The sequence below is a fragment of the Ostrea edulis genome, chromosome 3 (genome assembly GCF_947568905.1).
Source record: "Ostrea edulis chromosome 3, xbOstEdul1.1, whole genome shotgun sequence".
Lineage (NCBI taxonomy): Eukaryota > Metazoa > Mollusca > Bivalvia > Ostreida > Ostreidae > Ostrea > Ostrea edulis.
In genome coordinates, this window is record NC_079166.1 from 88925123 (window position 1) to 88949671 (window position 24549).

At 36.3% G+C, this 24549-nt stretch overlaps 1 protein-coding gene and 1 long non-coding RNA gene across 2 annotated transcripts; one reads left to right on the forward strand and one right to left on the reverse strand.

Annotated features, from left to right (window-relative positions):
• Nucleotides 1-4327: 4327 nt before the first annotated feature.
• On the reverse strand, nt 4328-7147 carry LOC130052978 (uncharacterized). The gene has a single exon (XM_056159346.1). The coding sequence runs from the start codon at nt 7145-7147 to the stop codon at nt 5495-5497; it is 1653 nt and encodes a 550-aa protein (XP_056015321.1). The 3' UTR covers nt 4328-5494.
• Nucleotides 7148-7176: 29 nt separating this feature from the next.
• Nucleotides 7177-8279, forward strand: LOC130052979 (uncharacterized). The gene is made up of 2 exons (XR_008801397.1): nt 7177-8105; nt 8183-8279. It is a non-coding gene; the product is annotated as an uncharacterized LOC130052979 (long non-coding RNA).
• Nucleotides 8280-24549: the final 16270 nt, after the last annotated feature.

The following is a 24549-nucleotide window of genomic DNA, read 5'->3' on the forward strand; positions in this document are numbered from 1 at the left end:
AAGAGCTGAAATTTACCTGAAAGCTTCCTGACATATTGTAGATTCAAATTTGTCAAATCATGGCCCCCGGGGGTAGGATGGGGCCCACATGGGGGGATCAAAGTTTAACATACAAATATATAAGAAAAATCTTTAAAAATCTTCTTCTCAAGAACTACTGAGCCAGAAAAGCTGGTTTTTACATGAAAACTTTCTGACATAGTGCAGATTCAGGTTTGTTCAAATCATGGCCCCTGGGGGTAGGATGGGGCCACAAAGGGGGAATCAAAGTTTTACATACAAATATATAGGGGAAAACTTTAAAAATCTTCTTCTCAAGAACCACTAAGCCAGAAAAGCTGAGATTTACATGAAAGCTTCCTGACATAATGCAGATTCAAGTTTGTTCAAGTAATGGGCCCCTGGGGTTGGATGGGGCCACAATAGGGGATCAAAGTTTTACATACAAATATATAGGAAAAATCTTTAAATATCTTCTTCTCAAGAACCACTGAGCCAGAAAAGCTGATTTTTACATGAAAACTTTCTGACATAGTGCAGATTCAAGTTTGTTCAAATCATGGCCCTTTGGGGTAGGATGGGGCAAGAAGGGGGATCAAAGTTTTACAGACAAATATATAGGTAAAATCTTCTCAATAATCACTGAGTCAGAAAAGCTGATATGTACAAGAAAACTTTCTGAAATAGTGCTGATTCAAGTTTGTTAAAATCATGGCCCCCAGGGGTAGGATGGGGCCACAAGTGGGGGGGGGGGGTCAAAGTTTTACATACAAATATAGGGAAAATCTTTAAAAATCTTCTTCTCAAGAACCATTGGGCCAAAGAAGTTGACATTTACATGAAAGCTCTCTGACGTAGCGTAGATTCAAGTTTGCAAAAATCGTGACCTCCAGGGGTAGTTGGGGCCATAATAAGGACTAAGGTTTTACATGCAAATATATATGGAAAGTCTTCAGATATGGGCCAAGGTGACTCAGGTGAGCGATGTAACCCATGGGCCTCTTGTTCACTTTGGGGTAAAATGCTTGCGCCATTTTCTATTTTCGTGTTCACTTACAGAATCCATTCTGAATTACCTAAGACGAACACTAACTCACATTCCTTTCTGCACCAGATGCAAAATACAAGACCATCATTGTATTCAAGACAGGGCAGTTCTGCCAAACACGCTGATCATTTTCTTTGTTGCTTTGATTCCTCATACTTCTTAGCGCCAACTTTCTCTTCCTCTGTAAGAACTGGTTGTTTCATCGATTTTCAACCAGAAGTCATTATCTCTGTTGGAAATATGTACTGGCCCACCGGGTATGCGCGTTAATAATTTTTAGTAGCCCGATCCCGATTTTACTAGCCACGGTCATCGGGCTACCGCTTAATTTCAAAGAATGCTATTACATTTACCTACACAATCTCATTTTGTCTTTCCTATTACATTTACCTATACCATGTCATTGTGTCCTTACCTATACAATCTCATTTTGTCCTTCTTTTTACATTTACCTATACAATCTCAGTTTGTCCTTCCTATTACATTTACCTATACAGTCTCATTTTGTCCTTCCTGTTACATTTACTTATACCATCTCAATTTGTCCTTCCAATAACATTTACCTATGCAATATCATTTTGTCCTTCCTATAACATTTACCTATACAGTCACATCTCAGTTTGTCCTTCCAATAGCATTTACCCATACAATCTCATTTTGTCCTTCGTATTACATTTACCTATACAGTCAATTCTCACTTTGTCCTTCCTATTACATTTACCTATAAAGTCAAATCTCATTTTGTCCTTCCTATTACATTTACCTATACAGTCGAATCTCAGTTTGTCCTTCCTATAACATTTACCTATAAAATCTCATTTTGTCCTTCCTATTACATTTACCTATACAGTCAATTCTTACTTTCTTTTTCCTATTACATTTACCTATAAAGTCAAATCTCATTTTCTCCTTCCTATTACATTTACCTATACAGTCAAATATCAGTTTGCCCTTCCTATTACGTTAACCTATACAATCTCATTTTCTCCTTCCTATTACATTTACCTATACAATCTCATTTTGTCCTTTCTATTACATTTACTTATACAGTCAATTCTCATTTTTTTCTTCCTATTACATTTATGACCCCTGGGTCGAGGCCTCTGCTGTTGGACTGTTAGTCCCCGAGGGTCTCTACAGCCCAGTAGCTAAGTACTTCGTTACTAGCTTGAAAATACGGATGTATATTTAATTGCTGTTATAAAATTTAGAAATTCATTTCAAAATTAAGGATTATCTCCCTCATGCGTAGCTCTTATCCTTGGACGAATTTGGCTCCACTTGTTTGTCACGCTGTTTTTGGCTATATTTAGATCTAAAACTTCATAGTTATTTTGGATTTCAAACATTTCGGTTGAGCATCACTGAAGAGACATTATTTGTCGAAATGCGCATCTGGTGCATCAAAATTGGTACCGTATAAGTTTTACATTATGACTCCTGGGTCGAGGCCTCTGCTGGTGGACTGTTAGTTCCTGAGGGTCTCTACAGCCCAGTAGCCAAGTACTTCGTTACTAGCTTGAAAATACGGATGTATATTTAATTGCTGTTATAAAATTTAGAAATTCATTTCAAAATTAAGGATTATCTCCCTCATGCATAGCTCTTATCCTTGGACGAATTTGGCTCCACTTGTTTGGCACGCTGTTTTTGCGTATATTTAGATCTAAAACTTCATAGTTATTTCGGATTTCAAATATTTCGGTTGAGCATCACTGAAGAGACATTATTTGTCGAAATGCGCATCTGGTGCATCAAAATTGGTACCGTATAAGTTTTACATTATGACCCCTGGGTCGAGGCCTCTGCTGGTGGACTGTTAGTCCCCGAGGGTCTCTACAGCCCAGTAGCCAAGTACTTCATTACTAGCTTGAAAATACGGATGTATATATAATTGCTGTTATAAAATTTAGAAATTCATTTCAAAATTAAGGATTATCTCCCTCATGCATAGCTCTTATCCTTGGACGAATTTGGCTCCACTTGTTTGGCACGCTGTTTTTGGCTATATTTAGCTCCAAAACTTCATAGTTATTTCGGATTTCAAACATTTCGGTTGAGCATCACTGAAGAGACATTATTTGTCGAAATGCGCATCTGGTGCATCAAAATTGGTACCGTATAAGTTTTACATTTTGCTATACAGTCAAATCTCAATATCTTGAACTAGATGTCAGATTTGAGATATTGAGGTAAAACTACGGAAAGAAAATGTAGCAGGGACTTCTAACTCACTTGAACATGTCCACGGTATTGAAAATATCAGTGTTTGAGATACTAAGGTTTAACTGTATATGAACATGTAAATATACTCTACTGTAAATGGAATTTTTAGCTCACCTGAGCTGAAAGCTCAAGTGAACTTTTCTGATCGCCTCTTGTCCGCCTGTCTGTCTTTCAACTTTTTACATTTTCACCTTCTGTAGAACCAATGGGCCAATTTCATCCAAACTTGGCAAAAACTATCCTTGGGTTTCAAGTATGTTGAAATGAAGGGCCTTTACGGAGGGGAAATCATCACAATAATGTAATAATAAGGAGGTGTCATTTAAAAATCTTCTCAAGAACCATAGGGCCAGAAGAGCTGACATTTACATGAAAGCTTTCTGACATTATGGAAATTCAAGTTTGTAAAAATCATGACCCATAAGGGTAGGATGGGGCCACAATAGAGTATCAAAGTTTACATACAAATATTTAGGAAACATCTCACCAAGAACCACTGAGCTAGAAAAGTACAAATTTACATGAAAGGTTCATGACATAGAGCAGATTCACGTTTGTTAAAATCATGCCCCTTGGGGAAGGATGGGACCTCAATAGGTGATCAAAGTTATACATACAAATATATGGAGAAAATCTTTTAAAAATCTTCTCAATAACAATTAGGCCAGAGAAGTTTACATTTACACAAAGGCTTCCTGACAAAGTGCAGATTCAAGTTTGTAAAAATCATGGACCCCGGGAGTAGGTTGCGGCCACAATAGGGACCAATATTTTACATGCAAAAATATAGGAAAAATCTTTATATGTGGACCAAGGTGACTCAGGTGAGCAATGTAGCCCATGGACCTCTTGTTCAAATGCAGACAATTCTTGACAATACAGTTTGACCTGAATACACTTTGTCTGTGTTGATTTTGTAGGACTGTGGAGTGTTGTGACCTTGTTGATAGTAAACAGAAGACTGACCTTGAATCTGAAGATCTGTGATGAAGGATGCTTGGGGTCACTCTCTGTTACAGTACTATAAATCTAAGTAAGTACTCAGTAATAATGTGAGATTGTACTCTAAATAGTGTTTATATATACACAGTTATATAGTACAGATAATGAATACAATAATTCACAAAATAATGTTCTGTTAGCTGTTCACCACACAAAAACAAGTAATGGTACATGTAAGTACTCACTAGTGGATGTACTATAATTCAAGGATACAGAATTCAATTCAATTAATTACATGTAAGTACTCAGTACTAGATGTACTATAATTCAAGGCTATATAATTCAATTCAATTAATTACATGTAAGTACTCACTAGTGGATGTACTATAATTCATGGCTACACACTAAATAGAATTTCTTAGTACATCACAATAATTGATTTACTTTCATTGAATTAATTGATTATAAAACATGTGTTCAAAAGATTTAATATAGATAGATGAATAAATGCTAACACAGTCAAATTAGTAATTGGGCCAAAATAATTACCGACAAAGAGAAATTCCTAAGTACTTCACAATAACTAATTTTAATGCATTCATTAAATTGTAGTCCGTGATTCACATGTGTTTAAAAGATTGCATGGAGATAAATAACTAGTAATACAGTCAAATTAGTAATTAGTATACTAAGATTAACAGTGTCTCATTAATTATAATACAGATATTGTAAGGTATAATTACTAAACAGCAGTGAGAGACTAATGTTCTATCCTTACACACACAAACACAAGTACACAACTACTGTGTCAATAGATAAGTACATGTAATTAGTATACTAAGATTAACAGTGTCTCATTAATTATAATACAGATATTGTAAGATATAATTACTGAACAGCAGTGAGAGACTAGTGTTCTATCCTTACACACACAAACACAAGTACACAACTACTGTGTCAATAGATAAGTACATGTAATTAGTATACTAAGATTAACAGTGTCTCATTAATTATAATACAGATATTGTAAGGTATAATTACTAAACAGCAGTGAGAGACTAGTGTTCTATCCTTACACACACCAACACAAGAACATGTTAATTACACATCACAAACTCAGGGCTGTAATTAACAAGGAACTGTAATTAACACAGAACTGTAATTAACATGACACTGTAATTAACACAAGGCTGTACATTGCACTGTGTTTAGAAATGTAATTAACACTTTGTAGAGCTGTAATTAACACCGTGCTGAGATGTGTAATTAACACTGTGTTTATAGATATTGAATTTTCTTCACTTTATCTACATTAGCCACAAAGAGGTTGTCTCTGATGTCCACACATAAACCCCATGGACGGCGTAAACCACAGTGAATGTAGCGGAGGAACTGTCCGTCCTGATCTAGGATGTGGATACGGTGATTGTAACTGTCTGCTGTCAGGATGTGACTCTGGCTGTCTGTAGTGATGCCGCGTGGATCAAATGATTGCTCGGTATTAGAGGGATGACCAGTGTATCTAAATCGGAGTTTTCCTGACTGATTGACCACCACTACTGCTCTAGCTAACCAGTCAGCCACACAGATATCCAGGTTCTTGTTCTCACTGAGGTATTTAATGTCACCAGATGAGTAGAGAGGACGACCCTGATCATCAAACTGAATGCTTTGTTTCTCTGTGGAGCCGGAGTAACGCACGACTTTGGATTGTTCTCCATCATCACTGTTCATGGTAACCAGGAGATCATCAGAGGCGGTACTGCAGACAGAGAGAGGGTACCACCCCTGTAGTGTGATCACGGTCTGTATCTGTTTATTCCTAACTAAGTTTATAGTGTTATCATGATAGTCAGTATAAACAAGATCTCCGTCCCGTGTCACTGCTATGTCGTCTGGTGCGTTCCCTGACTTGGTTTGTATTGATGTCAGTAGTTTACCCCGGAGGTTGAGGAGCTTCATGGTTTCGTTATTCCCGCGTGTCCAGACTTGATCTTCACTCAGACAGCTAACACTGTATGGTCTATACCCAGTGTCTATGGTGGCGGTGAGGCGCGGCTCATCAAGTAATGGTTTGACTGGAGGAGACGATACAGCTTCTGCTGACTTCATTGTGTCGCCATGTTCTGTGTTAATGGATAATGGCGACAGAGAACCGAACATTTCATTGAGCTGATCTTTGTTTATTTTCTGAGGAGAGAAACTCGGTAATGTGACTCGGACTTTAGGCGGTAATGTTCTAAATTCGGAATTCCTAGATTTATAAGATGAGGTTAAGGAGACGTCATTGGAGTCCAGTATTTTCTTCAGGTCCTGAATGATCTGTCTGAGTTCTGTAATTCGGTTTGTAATTTCATCTGTATTTTTATTGAGAGCGGCCAGGTGTTTGTTTTTCATCTCCACAATGTCGGATTTCCTCTTGTTGACAATGGCGGTAATCTCCCGGTGTAAGAGTTCTCCTTGTTGATCGGCGGCTGTTGTCAGTTTCCCGTAATTCGTTTCTAACTCGGCTTTCTCAGTTTGGACACCGGACGCCATTTCTTCATATTGCGGGTAAATTCTGGTCTCGAGTTCCTCTAAATCTTTTTGTAAACTTTCTGTTTTAGATCCGAGTTTTTTCATAACATCTGAAAATTTGTGACCTTCATGTTCACCTGAGGTGACGCAGGTAGAACAGACAGGAATGTCACATTTCTCACAGAACATTTCACAATGTTTTTCGGCGTGTTTCGGACATTTTGGGTAGTTAGGGGTAGACTTGATGTGTTTTATAAAGGGCACGACATTGTGATCTTTAGAGGAATCGGAGAGATGTTTACCGACACAGATAACACAGAGATTTATATGACAAAGTTTACAGTGACTCTGTAGGGGGGCAGTTTTACAGAGGTCACACAGTAGGACGTCCTGGGCACTGCGCCGGGGATGCATTTCTGAGCTCGGGGTCACACGAGAAGTTCACTGTCAATAAAAAGATGAATCTTGATGAAAGATTTTGTCAGGAAACTACGGACATTAATTTTAATATTTTTAAATTGGACTGATATGTATTTGGCATCGATGTACGAAACCCTCTCCCCCTTCTCAGAATAGTATGAAATTATAATTTAAGTGAAGAGATCTATCTCATTGATCACTTGAATATTGATATTAATGACACAGCAATGTCAGAAGGTGTATATAAAATTTTGTCTCACCTGTAAATCCAACATGGCCTCCCTGTTCTTTCGACCTCCAGTCTAGTCCTGTGCGGCTTGTATACACTGCGTGATATCTCGTGTTTAAATAGCTTTAAAGTTTGTTTGACCTAGTTCATGTCGGTGACGTCAGTTGATAGGGTCTAATACTCTATACTTGTTTTCTTTCATAAAAGAAACATAAATTGTATTGCACACACAGACCTGATACAATGTATGTACTGTACAATCTAATTCACTTATGATCGTAGGTGAATGGATCAAAAGATTTAATTTTTGATTAGATTGAATATATATATAAATTCTAAATTCCTTCATTACACCCGTGTATATTGAAATTCGACCCCATGTACAAAGACGGCGATATCAATTAGGGGGGGGGGGGTTAGGCCTCTTTCTCACACAAACAAACACCCACGCGCACACACACTCACCCAGACCTCTAACTTTACATATTTAGGATTCTTTATCGTGCTAAAGCATTAGATATCGCAGCGCGCTGGCTCGCTCTGAGTGCTCAGTGACGCCATTTTTGTTTACATGCGATACAACTCGGATTAATCATGACTTATAGAAAAAATCCGTTCTGTTGCTAATTTGTTTGTGCTTGTGAATGACGTGTCTTTTACATATGAAACTCGGATTTTCCAATCGAAGTAAACCCTTGAGTTGATTGCGTTACGCGCACCCTGGTGAGATAATGGTATGCTACACTGCAATATGTTACACATTTGTGGTTTGTTAATATTTCACCTTTTTTCTGTTGTAGGTTGAGTTGAGTGGAATATTAAGCCTCCAGATGTCTATGTACATGTACACGTGTATGATTAAAATTTTGTTGCACTCGCGGAAGCGAGCTTATCCTATATCACGTGTTCCGAGTTTTATTTCATGAATATCTTAGGTGAATTAGAACATGAATCAAGAAAAAATGTTTGTAATAAGGGAAATTCTATGCTATTTGTATTATGGAGGTTTATATATGATCAGAGAAAGCAACAATCCCCTGAAACGACTATGCTACATGCCTGTTCCTTTAAACTCAAATTTCAGATTGGCCGATATTTTGTTTTGACCACGTTTAAAGAGGATGAGTGCAATGCATGTCATATACAACTAAGGCTGACTGGAGATGTCTGAGAGTTGAATTGAACAAGAACTGAACTTGATATTCTATCTCAATACCAGGGGTGTGATTTTTCCTGTTTTCAGAGGAAATCCTCTGATTTGTTCTGTTTTCGAAAACTGAAACGCTCTGGATTTGATCTAAAGTGGCAGAAAGGGATATTTTCCCAGGTAGGGTGAGGTGTTTTCCTCCCCTTTTTGATCGGTTTTCCTCTGATATCTGAGGAATCAGTCACATTCCTACAATACGTTCATCTGAATATAAAAAGAATTATATTATAAGTGTCACATGACAAATAACTCATTTGTTAGAAATGTTACTCGCGATAAGCTTTAATTCTAACTATGTAAACATGCGCATCATATTAATGTAGCATATATAGTTATCCTACTGGACTTTTGCGAGAAGTGCTGACTTGTACAGTCAAAGGAGGACTTGTACATTTAAACCTGCGTATGGCATGGAAGCACGATATCGTTGAATATATGTAGTATCGAATTATTGACATACATAGTATAGCGGGCAGTACATAGTGAAAATCAACTGCCTCGCTCTTGAGCTAGCTTTTCTAGTGATTTCTCTGGATCACGCAAGTTAAGCAAAGACGAGCGTGTTCAGATCGCTGCACGTTTCAAAATGGTGACAGCGTAGTCATGGTAGTGACTTATTCTCTTTAGAGAAGTCGAGAGGCATAGCCTACATCGATGTAGGCTATGCCCCTCGACTTCTCCAAAGAGAATACGTAGTGATTCAGGTGTTTGGTGAGATGCCTGCTTCAGGCAGAGTCTCTGTAGCAACCACTACTGATAAATTTCGCATTAACGGATGCGTTTGCGTTCGTTAAGATAAATTATTCACTAATGAAAAACTTTTTTTTTTCATTGGAGGACAGACAAATCGTCCACTATTCTTAAAAACTTATATCGGAAAATATGCAGTTTCATCCACAAATGATAAAAAAAGAAAATGCATTAGCGGTTGAATTTTACATTTATCATTGATGTTCTTGAATTTTATAGCATTGGTACGAAATCAACGCGCTTGATGAGGTATGCAGGCGTAAAGCGGCACAGTTCATACCCACGTGTTTATTTCAAAAATGAAAGTAGCAATTTTAAAACATATTTCCGACAATACTTTGAATTGCATTTATTGATCCCTACAACAGATTTACTTTTGTAATGCCCATTGTTGTTTTCTGAATAAGGATATTTACAAGAAGTACAAAAACATGGGTATACATCAACATAGGCATTGAAAACTCGGAGACGATGGAAGTGATTCTCACCACCCCCTCCTTTTGTTATTAACGTATTAAGATTTGCATCTGTATGTAAGAACCCCATCTCTAAAAAGTTAACTATGTAAAACTTATACGGTGCCAATTTTGATGCACCAGATGCGCATTTCGACAAATAATGTCTCTTCAGTGATGCTCAACCGAAATGTTTGAAATCCGAAATAACTATGGAGTTTTAGAGCTAAATATAACCAAAAAAAGTGGAGCCAAATTCGTCCAAGGATAAGAGCTATGCACGAGGGAGATAATCCTTAATTTTGAAATGAATTTCTAAATTTTATAACAGCAATTAAATGTACATCCGTATTTTCAAGCTAGTAACGAAGTACTTAGCTACTGGACTGTAGAGACCCTCGGGGACCAACAGTCCACCAGCAGAGGCCTCGATCCAGGGGTCATAATGTAAAACTTATACGGTACTAATTTTGATGCACCAGATGCGCATTTCAACAAATAATGTCTCTTCAGTGATGCTCAACCGAAATGTTTGAAATCCGAAATAACTATGAAGTTTTAGAGCTATTATAGGCAAATAAATGTATTTATGTTGACCCGTCAAAGGAGAAGTGGAAATTGAATATGATGTTTACATACACCAATAAACAGGTATAAATATAAAAGGTGAACGTGTTGGTCTTTGCAATAGTTATCTTCATCAAGCATGAAAGGTGAAGATAACGAACATTAATCAATATGTTTATTTTCAAAGTAGTATGAAACAGTGTTATTGTGATCAAGTTGAATCCACATGTTGCTCGGATTACAGTACATGTAGGAATACACCTCGAAGTTTTCGCAGTTGATTAAATATTCTATATTCTGCCAAAGATCTAAGCTTGTATCAATCAAATTTTATTGTTTTATGATTTTTTCCCCTTTTTAATTACAAACTGCCAAAAGAATTCCGGTATATGTCAAATGTTGATAAGTCATGAAGCCTTTGTTGTTGCGTGGGTTTCCCCCCAAAGAAAACGGTCATGGGACTCAACCGTGAACAGAGTGGAATGAACTATATTACATCTGTATTAATAAGTGAATGTCGAGAGCTCAAACATTTTGAAACTTGTATAAATTAGCACGTACCAGAGATCTCTCACTGATGAAAGGTGACAATAACAAACAGTGGCCAATCTCATAGCTGCTATAACCAATACAAAATTCAGAGTTGGGGAAACACGGACCCCAGGATATACCAGAGGTGGGATCACGTGAATCGGATCCGATATTTCCAATTATGTATAATTCCGATGTTTGAATGATAGCCATTTCCTCATGACTGTGCATGATGTACGTCAATCTAATTAAAATCAGACTTCTTAGATCCGCGCCGTATAATCTGCGTAAGAAGTAGCGATTGTGAGCATATTCTAGAATCTGATTTTAATTAGATTGGATGTGCGTGTGGATATTGCTGAATTTACTTTATAAAGTATACGTCTATTTTACGGCCGGGAATATTCCAAATGTAAATATAGAAAGTCATCTTATTTTTTCTAGAAATACGTGACGATGTGAACAGCTGGCGTAAAGCTTTGCTGTTCATTCAAAACTGACATTGATTATAACACCCGCAACAAAGTTGTGGAGGTGGAGGGGGTATACTGGAATCTGGTTGTCCGTCCGTCTGTAAACGCAATGGTTTCCGGGTTGTAAAGCGTTTTCTTTTCTACCTACACTCACCATATCATTCATATGGACTACACATGGGACGAAGATGTTCCCTATCAACTTTGGGGTCAAAAGGTCAAGTGCACTCCTAGAGAAGAGACTACCCAGGGTTTTGTCATGCCCTTTCTTTTTTACACTCAGGAAAGAAGTACTTTATACCTATTAACAACACCCTTTTGCAGATTGAGGTAAGCCGGGATGTTCTTGTTGAGCATTGCCCACAGTACCTCTTGTTTCTTTAATGTACATGTACCAGTAGTTCGTGGAGATCAACCAATCAGTATCGTCCTTGTTGTTTCATCAAAACGGGAAAAAGTAGTGCGGGAGAGGGATGATTTAATGTTAATATTGAGAGAGTTCTTTCAATATGAATGGTCTCTCGACAGTTGAGGTAGCAATAGTTGTTACACTTAGTCACGTAAAGTACCGTCTTGGTTTGATATTGTAGCATATACAGTACTAGTACTCTCGACCACGTGACCTAGAATTTTATATAATCGATGTAGACTTCCATTTTTCTGCATTATTAAAAGACGTTAAGGGTTCGAGATTCCGGACTTTATACTAGAGGTTCTCTTTTGGTGTTAGTACATTGAGTTTATTCCAACTGTTTCTAAGAAAATGAAAAATATAAAAATAATAAAAAGGAAGGAAAAAAAAAAGAGCGAAATTATTTAGCCAGTCTAGAAAACGAAGCATTGTGTTTCTGACCTAGTGTTTATTTACAAAGATAAAACAAAATTAAAGAAATAATAATGATAATTTAAAAAAAAGAAAGACGTAAGATATTCATTGCTTAAATATCCTTTAATGTATTGATGAAATGGAATATATGAATTCTACTTCCAGTAATCGACATCGTCAGCACCTATGAATTACCCCCCAGTCCTCTCCACTTTATTGTAACGAAGAGAAAACCTGTGGGTTCTGAAGATGAGTGGCCGAATGCATTTGTTTTATTCTACCCCCCCCCCCTCTAAACCTCGGAAAAACAAGTATCGGGTTTATTAGACTATAGTTAGAAGCTAAACAGCATTTTTGAATCAATTAGTCTTATTTCACATTAAATTCTTGAAAACAAACGCATTTGTTTTTCTTTATATTATCAAATAACCCAGTGAGCCATGATGTACACAGGACTGTATCAGTGTGCACGTGTTAGCGAGATACGTCAAGGGTTGGTGTTATATAGCCTCAAATTAACTGACCAATGCGATTATCTCATTCATATGGTCTAGCCTCAAATTAACTGACCAATGTGATTATCTCATTCATATGGTCTAGCCTCAAATTAACTGACCAATGTGATTATCTCATTCATATGGTCTAGCCTCAAATTAACTGACCAATGTGATTATCTCATTTATATGGTGTCATATTTTGCCATCACTTGTCCGATAATAATGTCGAGTTGTCTGTTAATTGTCGAGTTGTCAGATAATTATGTCGACTTGTTCGATAATTATGTCGAGTTGTCAGTTTATAATTATGTCAAAGTTTCAGTTAATTGTCGAGTTGTCAGTTAATCATGTCGACTTGTCAGATGACTTTAACCACATGTCGAATGATAAAAAGTTGAAAACTGTAACAGTAAAAATGCCCAATTATATATTATCCACTTAGCAACATAATGTTTCTGACGAGTCGACGTAATGATCTGACTAAGGCTTTGAGTTAGAGTAAGGGGTTTGTCAGATCTTTTTGTCGATTTGTCAGGTGATTATGTTGACATGTCAGATAATTATGTCTTCCTTTCAGATTATTATGTTCACGTGTCAGATATGATGTCATCAGATGACAATAACATATCAGAATCAAAACATAGTGAGAAAATGTGAGCGAGGATTTCACAAAATTAACTGACAAGTCGATATAATTATCTGACAAGTCGACATAATTATCTGACAAATGATGAAAGGAGTATGCCACCATACATTTATCATAGAAAGACACGCTATGCACATGATGAGCTAAACAAAAGGCAATTGTTGCATTCCTTCCCTTTTCTACATTGTTTGCAGTAATGGTAATGTGTTTCATCAAATCAACATGAGCCTTCTACTTCCCTCGGAGTTTTCCCCCTTGTATAAAGGATAGTTATACATGCCTATTCCGTAAATAAGGTGTTAACTGCTAAACGATTACATTTATACATTGATGTAGATAAAAAAATGAAATCTAGAAAGAATTGTATTTTTAAATTGCATGCATGATAAATGTCGATTTTTGATTAGTTTGATCAACGTGCCTTGGAATCAATTAATGGTAGTCCAACAGTTGTATAGTGACAGTACTCAATGCTTTGTTTGCGGTTATGTCACAAACCCTCGAGTTCGTCAAGATGTTCACAATTATTTATAAAACAGTATAAAAAGGCATTGCAGATTTGTGCAAATAAAACAAATCTCTCTTTCTCTCTCTCTCTCTCTCTGGTAAAGTGATCTTTGATGCTGATTTTTACCAATTTCATACAATAATGTTATCTTCCTTTGTGACTCTTGAATTAAAGGAATGATTAAACTTTAAGAGTTGTATTCTACGGAAGCCGATAGGTGCCAGGGTATAGATTCATTTAACTGGTGGCCGTCACTTAATTTATGTGGCGGCCGCAACTTAATTTAACTGGCGGCCGCCAGTTATTCAACTCCTTTCTCTTTCTCTCTCTCTCTCTCAAAATGAAAGGGATGCAATCCCTGTAATCTCCCTCTCCAATACTTAGTAATTTATATGTGATATACAATTAAGAACATTGTTGTTTTTCGATTGTGCTGTTTATTTACAAAGTTATATAAATGTTCACGATATCAAATGTTGACAGATTCGCGCAAGAGCAAATTTTCATGTATACTTAATATACCATTAGGCACGTAGAACCAGGGGGCTGATTCTCCACTTTTTTGAAAATGTTCATTTTCTGTTATTTTCATATGCAAACATAAGTTATTTTCACATGTGAAATAAGATTAATAAGCGGATTGGCCCCCACCTCACTCTTTTGGTGGAGGTAATGAATGGTAAAAATGTAATAATGAATGAACTGATGAATTGAATGGCTCCCTGAGCCACCTCCAATTTAGGAGTACGAAGTTTGGGTAAAAGAATGTTTTTAGGTTCCTTTTCTGCTTGCCAACAATTGTAGAAGGCAATTTCTCCCCAACTGTCCCTACACTTTGAAAAACGATGCTATGTGATCGAGTACTATTCTAAATTTTTCCAAAATAATCACTCAGCAATATGAATTAAATTGTTTTTGAAATTTGCAGCCCGCATTTGTAAATTAAGTGGCGGCCGCCAGTTAAATGAACATTAATTCTATACCCTGGCACCTATTGGCTTCCGTAGTATTCCTGTTGCGGTGTCACGTTTATTTTTACTCTTGACCATCGTAAGCACCGAAAACCGAAGAAACTGAATTCCCCCCATTCCAATCGATCAAACACCCACCTCTTCCCCCTGTAGTTTGCTCGCCTATTTTCTAAATGAAGAAAAAAGAAACAAATTGGACGACTGATGTTTGTAGGAAAGAGGTCCCTGATGAGAGAGAGAGAGAGAGAGAGAGAGAGAGAGAGAGAGAGGCGAACGAGAGAGAGAGGCGAACGAGAGAGAGAGAGAGAGAGAGAGAGAGAGAGAGAGAGTAGTGGCGGACTTCTAGGTACGCGAACTGTTGAAGAAGTAAATGTAGATCAATGTGACAGTAGCAATAGGCCTACATGCTTCCGTCCAGATTCATTAAGTTGATGATCCCGAATATTCATACATGCAAGTATATCAGCGGATATACATCTCTTACGATAAAAAACAAGGCCCGCTAGTACATGAACACCTGTCTGTTAGCCGTTACAAACACAAGTGTATTCTGTCCATGCCATAACACCCGCTTTGTTTGACGCAAAGGTTTTAAAATTTTCATCAAACTAGTTCTGTGTGCTTCCTAGGCTAGTCAACAGAAACATTTTGCTGAACAAAGAAGACAATTTTACTGTGAATTACTTGTAGACAACAGGTAGTATTTAAATCTCCGAGGCGCCCCGTTACTTCATTATTCTGATGGAATGCCTCATTGTTATTACTTTCATACCTGGATGGACAGATTGACTACGATCTACCTGTATTTAAATCTCTACGTCATCCCGTTTTTTAACTCATACTGTTTACCTTTTTTTTTTTTTTTTTTTTTTTTACCGTATTGACTGCATTGTGTGCCTCATTGTCACTGGAATCAATTCCTCATTCACTCAATCTTATGGAACACGTACATAACGTAAAAGGAAAACCCCAGAAGAACACCCGCCTGGTCGTTGATGGGAAATCCCCACTAACAACCTTTTGCTAACGTACACACCACCTTTATTGTTCGGTTTTACTATATTCTTTATAGGTCAAGGTAACTCCTTTGTTTTAGGGCACTAAAGCGTAAGTAGGACAAGGTCATAGGGGTTGTTGTCGTGCCCTTCATTTTCCTTTCACACAATGTTTTCTTTGTTATTTTGCTACACGATACTTGGATACGAGGTATTTCGGTGATACTAACGTTCGCTTCATAATCGGGAGGTCGTGAGTTTGAGCCCCGCTAGTGGCATAGCCGCGTCAAACCGAAGACATTACGTAGGTAATTGCTTTTTCCCTAAACGCTTGGTGGTTAGAAGTGAGAACCACGGGCCTCTCAGATATGCAAGAGGTCCCACCTCGCGACATACTTTGGCACGGTAAAGAACCCCCGCCCTGAGCGCTAAGCATAGGTCTAAATTTGTGGTACTCCTCTGTGAAACATTTCTCGACAAGACGTAAAACAATCAATCAATCAATCAATCAATCGGTAATGCCACTGTTTTGTACTGATACATAAAGTAGGTCAAGAAAGAGACCTATTGTTATATAATATCCCTATTGGTCCAAATCATTGTTCTAGAAAGACATGTCCTTTGTTTACCCCCACCCACCCCCACCCCCATATATCTGCTTTTACTACTGATATCTTAATTAACCTGTGTTGACGAAGTGTGTTTTTCTCAACGGACATACAAGTTAAATGTTTAAATGGAGAATTTATAGACTAACGCTGAAGATTTCAGTTGTGAGGGGGAACATTCGGGACTATTTTATTTCTTCAACTATAACCTTCAGGTTAATATTTTGAAAAAGCCCGCATCTTCTCCAAAAACTTCTAAGAGTATCATCACATTTACCGTCATCTGAAACAGACTTAAGTATGATTTCAGGAAAGTGGGGCTAGCCTATTTCGATTGTCCACTGATTTCATTAATCAACTCCCACGATGCACAATTTTAATTGAGAGCAGAAACGGGGCGGGGTTTAGAGGGTGGTGGTGGTGGTGGTGTTTTTCTTAGCAATAGTTGCAGGCCACTTTGAAACAATAACAAAACTTGAAAGGCTTTGTTCAAAATAAAATTTAGTCATTTACACCTGATATTTTTTGCCGGGATTTACATCTAGAATTTTTAGTATAAACAGTTTTTATGCTAACTGTTTGCTATACGGATAACAATATAAACTATAATTATTTCTGTGAAAATGACAATGAGAGTATTGCAATAAATTGATTAAGAACATGGGCATTTTATTTTTGTTTTAGGAACTCAGTGGGTTGCCAAAACATATTATTTTTTCCAGTTTCTTGCGATTTTTCAATGAACGCCTAAAATTTGCCTCCAAAATTCAATTTTCCTCAAATCTTACTTCTATATAGTTTTAATATGTTACTTAAAGATTTAAATACCTTAATTGCAAGTGGTAATTAGCTTTGTACCAATTAGTGTGAGGTTGAGCTTAAATCAAGTTTTGACAGGCTGACTTATTCACGGCCTGTAAACATGCAGCCCCTCAGTGGTTTGAAATAAATTCTGCTTGATTCTCCATCGTTGTTTCGGGATATCGTGAGAAAAATTGATACAGATTTACAGTCACATGTAAATAAAATGACAGGGAAGGAGGCACATCCCGAAAATATTCCGACATGATTCACAAAGTTGTATCAAAGATTGGGAGAACTAGTAATGATGATCATACACGTACTCTGATATTTTGAAAGAATATTTATTGAACTATTAAGCAATTTATGCGCCCATGCCTCAGTCCACATCAATGGGGGATCAAGGATGTTCGAAAAAAGGGGGGGGGGGCATATGTGAAGGCATCTACTGCACAAGGACCTTATCATCTATATAAGATGACACACCAGGATAATTCAACCTCTATTATAATATCTCCTGAAATACATAAGGTAGGATTTCTATATTTTGTATGTAGATTCCTTATGACAAAACAATGCCTTTCATAACATGGTATTTAACATTATAACTTCGAAGATTGACCCAGATTTTAAAACTTTAAACGAAAAATTGACCTTGTTCGTAACTTTTGAATGAGGAGTGATATATGTTTCATATCTCAAGTATGCATTCCTCGTGTCAAAACCTTTCTTTTTGTACCTACATTTTTTGCCTTAAAACTTTGACCTTGAATTTTGACCTACAGTACCAACCAGGCCCAACCTGACATAAAGCAGTCCCGGGGACTGCTTTCTGGGACTGCTTAGCAGTCCCAAAGCAGTACCAGGGCAGTCCCAGGGCAGTCCCACAGCAGTCCTAGTAAATAAACCAAAAAGTAGTCCCAGTGGTCCCAGTAGGCGGGGTTAAGATAACTAGTGGGAGGAGCTAAGCCGACAGTGAGATGTCGATAATCGCTAGAGCGCGTCAATACAGTAGTCGAAATTGAAGATAAGCGACTTACAATGTAATTAAAGAGATAAACAATACATTATACATGAAAACAGCACATATTCAAAATACTTATGTGACACTTTTTCATGAATTTATAACAAAAAATGATACAATGTAGTTTATGAATACGAGTGAAAAAATATACATGCCGAGTTTATAAGTCTGATAACCACAATTTCACAACATAAAATCAATTGACGTCCATGTTCTGTCAGGCAATTTTGTTGTTGTTATTCGTTATTTATTTATTTTTTTAATATTTCATACATGTGAAGTGTATCTTGGGTTCAGAAAATTATGTTGCATAATTATATTTATTTCTTGACTGGGTTATTGAAATAAATGTGACTTGCGTATAAAGTCGACTAAATGATTTATTCACTTATTGTTTACATAATGTATATCAAACTAGCAAAAACGGCTTTCCCCTTACGTGTTTACGTATTTTTAATTTGTAAATGGTTATATGGGTTACCCTGAATTCGAAGGTAGAGTGTTTGTAAAGTGCATGTTCCCGAATAGACGTGTTCAAAGCGTTACCGACGACAACATTTAACAATAATTGCTCTTTTGCTACTCCTGATAGCCCTGTTTTGACACCTGTAAACACACGACGGCATTCCGCGTCTCCCGTCTCCATGGACACAGTAAACATGTACCCGAGTACCTTCCCCCTTCAGATCGAAGCTGCCGACCCCATATCCCATCTCCCCTCAAGAATCATCTATAAACTCGTCAATCTAGTAAATGGTCCAATGGATTTCATTTTTCAAATGTAATTGACCAATTAAAATTAATAAAGCAAATTCTAATTTAATCCGACAAGAGTGATTTATCATTCTGGGTTAAAAAATCCAACACCGAAGTTGTCATAAAGACGAAAGCGGGCGCTGACAGATAAATAGTTTTTGTTTGTTTATTTTTACATGAAAATATCACTGAAGTACACATACTTTAAAATTGTTACGTAAAATCATGATTTAGTGGGAAAAGAGCAAGGAGTAACTTGTTCACATTCATGTAAAATCTGCTTCTTTAAAAAACTATATATATAAAAAAAAAAACAAAAAAAAAAAACTGCATACATGTGCTTGCACATGTACAGTAATCAAATTGTTCTGGTTAAGATACTAATACTTATTATTTATTTTATTATCATATTTTGCCTTGTTTTACATTTAACAGTTATAGTGCTTCTTAACAATTCTTAATGCTGAGGTTTGAATTTAATGCTTAAATTCTATAGTGAAAAACTTTTGTTTGATTTGTATTCAATTCTTAACTTATGAAACTCACAGTCTAGCTATACAGTATGCGTGTAAATATGTATATATGTGTTGTTTTTTGCATGCTTACCTTGTGATATTTTATTTTGTCTGTGATAGTCGATTTAAGAGCTCTGTAGAGCTCATGCTATTTGTTACTATTGTATACCGTGCCGACTTTAAATAAAATTTACTTACTTACTTACTTAGTTACAAAGTAGAAAAAGTATAAAGGTACAATGTACTTGAGGAGTTATCAATCCACCATTTCCCATGACTTCAAAGACAGAACACTCTGCTTTTACCAAAGTAATTTAAGTGTGTTTACAACGTAGGTGCATTGGTTTGTTGGGTTTTTTTTCATGTGAAAACGCCTCTGTACAAATGTTTAATATTCATGATTTTAAATACTTATCCGTCGCCTCATGTAGGGAGATATTCTTGTTATTCTATTTCCATCCATTATTTTCTTAAGTTCTCTAGTGAAAGTGTGTCAGTAAGCGGTGAAAAAACTACTGAAGTGATTTGTGTATATTTTGGATACACGGTGGACGGGGCTTTCTTGTCAATCATAACATCACGTGATTCATTCATGCTTGGCTGAACAAAGCAGTCCCAGAAAGCAGTCCTGGGACTGCTGAGACCGCTGGGACTGCTTTTTAGAGCAGTCCCGGTGTAACCGTGGTGGAGGTCGCTGGTGCTCAGGGTCGCTCTTAATAGAATATATAGGGAAAAGAACGACTCGGATCACCGGCTTCTGCGCATGCGTGGTATTTAACTCGAAGCGGTGCCCTACTGGTTTTAAATCCATAGTAATAATAAACCCCCTTCTCAGTTTTCTGTTTCGTATGCACATCATAACTTGAAAGATACAAATTAACTTGTATTATCCAACTCCAAAATTGATATTTTAATGCATAAGATTTCTGAATTATGTCTAAGATATCTAATAACGAATAAACAACTTGAAAACAATGGCTTTTTATTCAAAGCATATTTACAATAGTGTTATCTCCATAACAATTCCTAAGTCATCTTTTATATTTTAATCACATGGCAACAGGTGTGAACAAGGCACAGCTAGACGCCTTAAACTTGGATTAACGTGCAGGTGTAAACAATTACCTGTAAATAAAATAACACCAGGTTATTCTACCGTGACCAACCTTCGTAATCATAAGTACAAATACCACTCGCCCAATTTACGAACAATACGTAGGCACATATTCAACATTGTTTTATTATTTATTTATCTATTTTGCATAGTATGTTTCTTCTCTCACCCTCTTTTATTTCAAATATATTTTCTGATTATCTGAATTCAAATTATCTCCGATATGTGAACAACCACACATCTACTGTATACAACTTGGAGGTTTACTTTGGGTGTTTTTGTACAAAAGGTGCAAATGGGTGGCGGTTTGATTTGAACTAGATAATTTAAGTGTAGTTTCAGAATTCGGGAGAGAAAAAATGGGGTAAATAATTATTTTGAATTAATTATGAGCGTCGGTGTCTGGGGTCGCTCTTCAAAATGACCGTTTCATATTTTCTCACAACTGACTAGGGTATGGTCTGTAAAAGTTGCACAAGGTGCAAATGGGTGGCGGTTTGATTTGAACTAGATATTTTAAGTGTAGTTTCAGAATTCGGGAGAGATAAAATGGGGAAAATAATTATTTTGAATTAATTATGAGCGTCGGTGTCTGGGGTCGCTCTTCAAAATGACCGTTTCATATTTTCTCACAACTGACTAGGGTATGGTCTGTAAAAGTTGCACAAGGTGCAAATGGGTGGCGGTTTGATTTGAACTAGATATTTTAAGTGTAGTTTCAGAATTCGGGAGAGATAAAATGGGGAAAATAATTATTTTGAATTAATTATGAGCGTCGGTGTCTGGGGTCGCTCTTCAAAATGACCGTTTCATATTTTCTCACAACTGACTAGGGTATGGTCTGTAAAAGTTGCACAAGGTGCAAATGGGTGGCGGTTTGATTTGAACTAGATAATTTAAGTGTAGTTTCAGAATTCGGGAGAGAAAAAATGGGGAAAATAATTATTTTGAATTAATTACCCTCCTTTCCCTCCATCCTTTCATAGATCCAGACTTTTGGATGATGCCACAGTGACAACACGTGTCTTTGATGACCATTCCTCCTATCCGATGGAACCAGATGCCAGCACAATTCCAGTTTTCCTTAACGACCTTACTAACACATTTGCTTTCATTTTATCTAAGGTTGGGATTCATGTGCAGTGTGACCAGTCAAGATCATTCCTACTCATGAATGATGTTGTTTTTCAGGTGTTTAATCAATGGAGAAAATCTAAAAGATCTCAAAATCTTTTGATTTCAGATTACTTGTTCACCTGGCACACCAGAAGCACTACCCCAATGAGGCGAATTGGAAACCTTGTTCTCATGACCCAAGAGCAAGTGCAGGCATACACTGGTTGGCTTGAATCCTACCTTGACGTCCGTGATTTACAGCATTTCCGAAATCCTGTGGACAATTAAGAGGTTTGTGGACCTAATTCTGTAACAGAAACTTATGACAGGTAAATAATAAATCAGTTTCAATTGAACCTGGAAACAGATGCATTGATCGGCGAGTCCACCTGATTTTTATGAACCCTGATACTAAATGGACTTAATGTAGATTGCAGAAGCTTTCATTCTGTAAAATAATCTACCCACCTTTCTGAGACTTTGATGCCAATTTTGAGGTCTGTGGACCTATAAGGTATGTACGTCAGGTAAATAATAAATCAGTATCAATTGAACCTGGAAACAGATGCATTGATCGGCGAGTCCACCTGATTTTTATGAACCTCGAGTACATCAGTGCGAAAAATGTATATATATATATATATATATGCAGTTGTTGTAAATAGCAGTTTTATTGTTCTTCAGATATTGTAAATAATATACACATATTTTATTATTACTCTCAATGTTGTATGCTGACTCTCTGTTATGTAATTATTAAAGGTTTTAATAAAAACTTATCTTTTTCATAAACCCATTTAATATCAATCATTCAAATTTTGCCTCTCATGTTATTATTAACCTTTTTACTTCACACAATCCGGAAAAAAAATTACTTGAATTACATGTAATGCATTAAGAGAATTACACAATTTGAATTTATTTAATACTAATAATAATGCTTTGATTAGATAATGTACAAGAAAGTGGTAGTTAAAACAATTATGGGGGTCACTATTCATGGTGTAGAAGGTAATTTGAAAACAGCAAAATAACAACTTTATTATTTTCAATGGATCCATAATAATAAAAACATTCATCACAGCATGAAATTCTGATTGGCAAGACATTCTTGAAAACTTTGGTTTAAAACTTTTGTTTTCACCTTTTGAGCACTGACCTTTTCTTCATTATTGTTCAGGCCAAATAAAAACATGTGTGGTTACAGTTAAACGACAGTCCATAATTTTCCCCCCCGACCCTCAATTATCTTTTTTTTCGGTTTTTAATATTTCCTAAATTCGTTACCATATACAAATAAATTACACGCCTTTTTCAAGATTTTCTTTTATGAGAAGGGTTAACTTTATTTACCACTATATATAGGTTTTTGGCCCATTTTCCTTCAGGTGCAACTTTAAGTTCTTTCATAGCCAATATATAGATACCGCTCAAATGCTAAGCTGTAAACACTTACAACAGGCCATCTAATGTTAGACAGAGAGTGACATAGAACTAAAAAAATGCTTAAATACACAACTGAGCTATCACCCTACTTATTTTTGAAACAGTAAGAAAGATTTAAAAACTTGGAAGGGTTTGAAAACTGTAACCTGGGTGAAATATGACAACATGATTTTGGCAAATGCACTGATTTTGTTCTGCATTTTTATTTTTAAAAAATATATATATAAGTCTTAGAATTGTAAACACTAGGGTGATCCCTACCAATTTTGATAAATATATGTAAATGGTATATGCAAGGAAGTGACGATAAAAGGAAACTGTTTCCATCTTAAGTCTATAATAAAAAAGAAATTAAATATCATTCCTACATACCAACACTATATTTCAAGAGATTGTAACTGAAACCACACATAGTATTTTATTTTGTCTCTTCATTTTGGCTTTCTATAACATTTATTTTTATTCATTCCAAATTAGATCATACTTTTTACATTAAGCACTGAAATTTTTTAAAGCCTCATTATAATTGTTAATGTTTTGTTTTTACTTACTAAGAAAATTTAAGGACTTTATTTTTCATTTGGGTTTAAATTTTTATTCAAAATTATGGCTCATATGAGGATACCTCCACGTGGTATGAGCTGGGCAATGATGTCACAAAATTACCTTCTTTCTTAGTCTTATTAAAAGAAGTGACATTAGCAGACATCCTCGTATTGTAAATATATATCTGTATCTAGTTTAAAAAGAACGCACGTTCACATTATGACCCCTGGTCTACTTTTTTGGGGATTGACAATGTTATGGTTTTGGCAATTATTTAATTAAGGAAATCATGATTTGAAAAAGCTTGAATCTACAATACCTGAGAATGATTCCATATTAATAAGACTGATCACTGTTTGTAAACAAATTTCTTCATTCCTCCTATCTAAAACTAAATTGCCCATTGCCAATTGTGTTCCTCACTTACCCCTGAAGGGTTAAGATTTGAGCAAACTACTTCACTACTTGAAGATGCTTACATATAACTATGAATAATCATGACTTTGCTGTTCTTGAGAAAAAGATTTTTACAGTTTCTTCCTATGTATTTGTATGTAAAACTTTGATCCCCTATTGTGTCCCATTCAACACCCGGGGGCCATGATTTGAGCAAACTTGAATCTGCAACTATGTCAGGAAGCTTTCATGTAAATCTCTGCTTTTCTAGCTCAGTGGTTCTTGAGAAGAAGATTCTTAAAGATTTATTCTATATATTTGTATGTAAAACTTTGACCCCCTACTGTGGTCCCATTCAACACCCGGGGGCCATGATTTGAACAAATTTGAGTCTGCAATATGCCAGGAAGCTTCAATGT

Bases quoted from the DNA above. Each gene is read 5' to 3' on its own strand.
- LOC130052978 (XM_056159346.1), bottom strand. From the start codon at position 7,147: ATGCATCCCCGGCGCAGTGCCCAGGACGTCCTACTGTGTGACCTCTGT.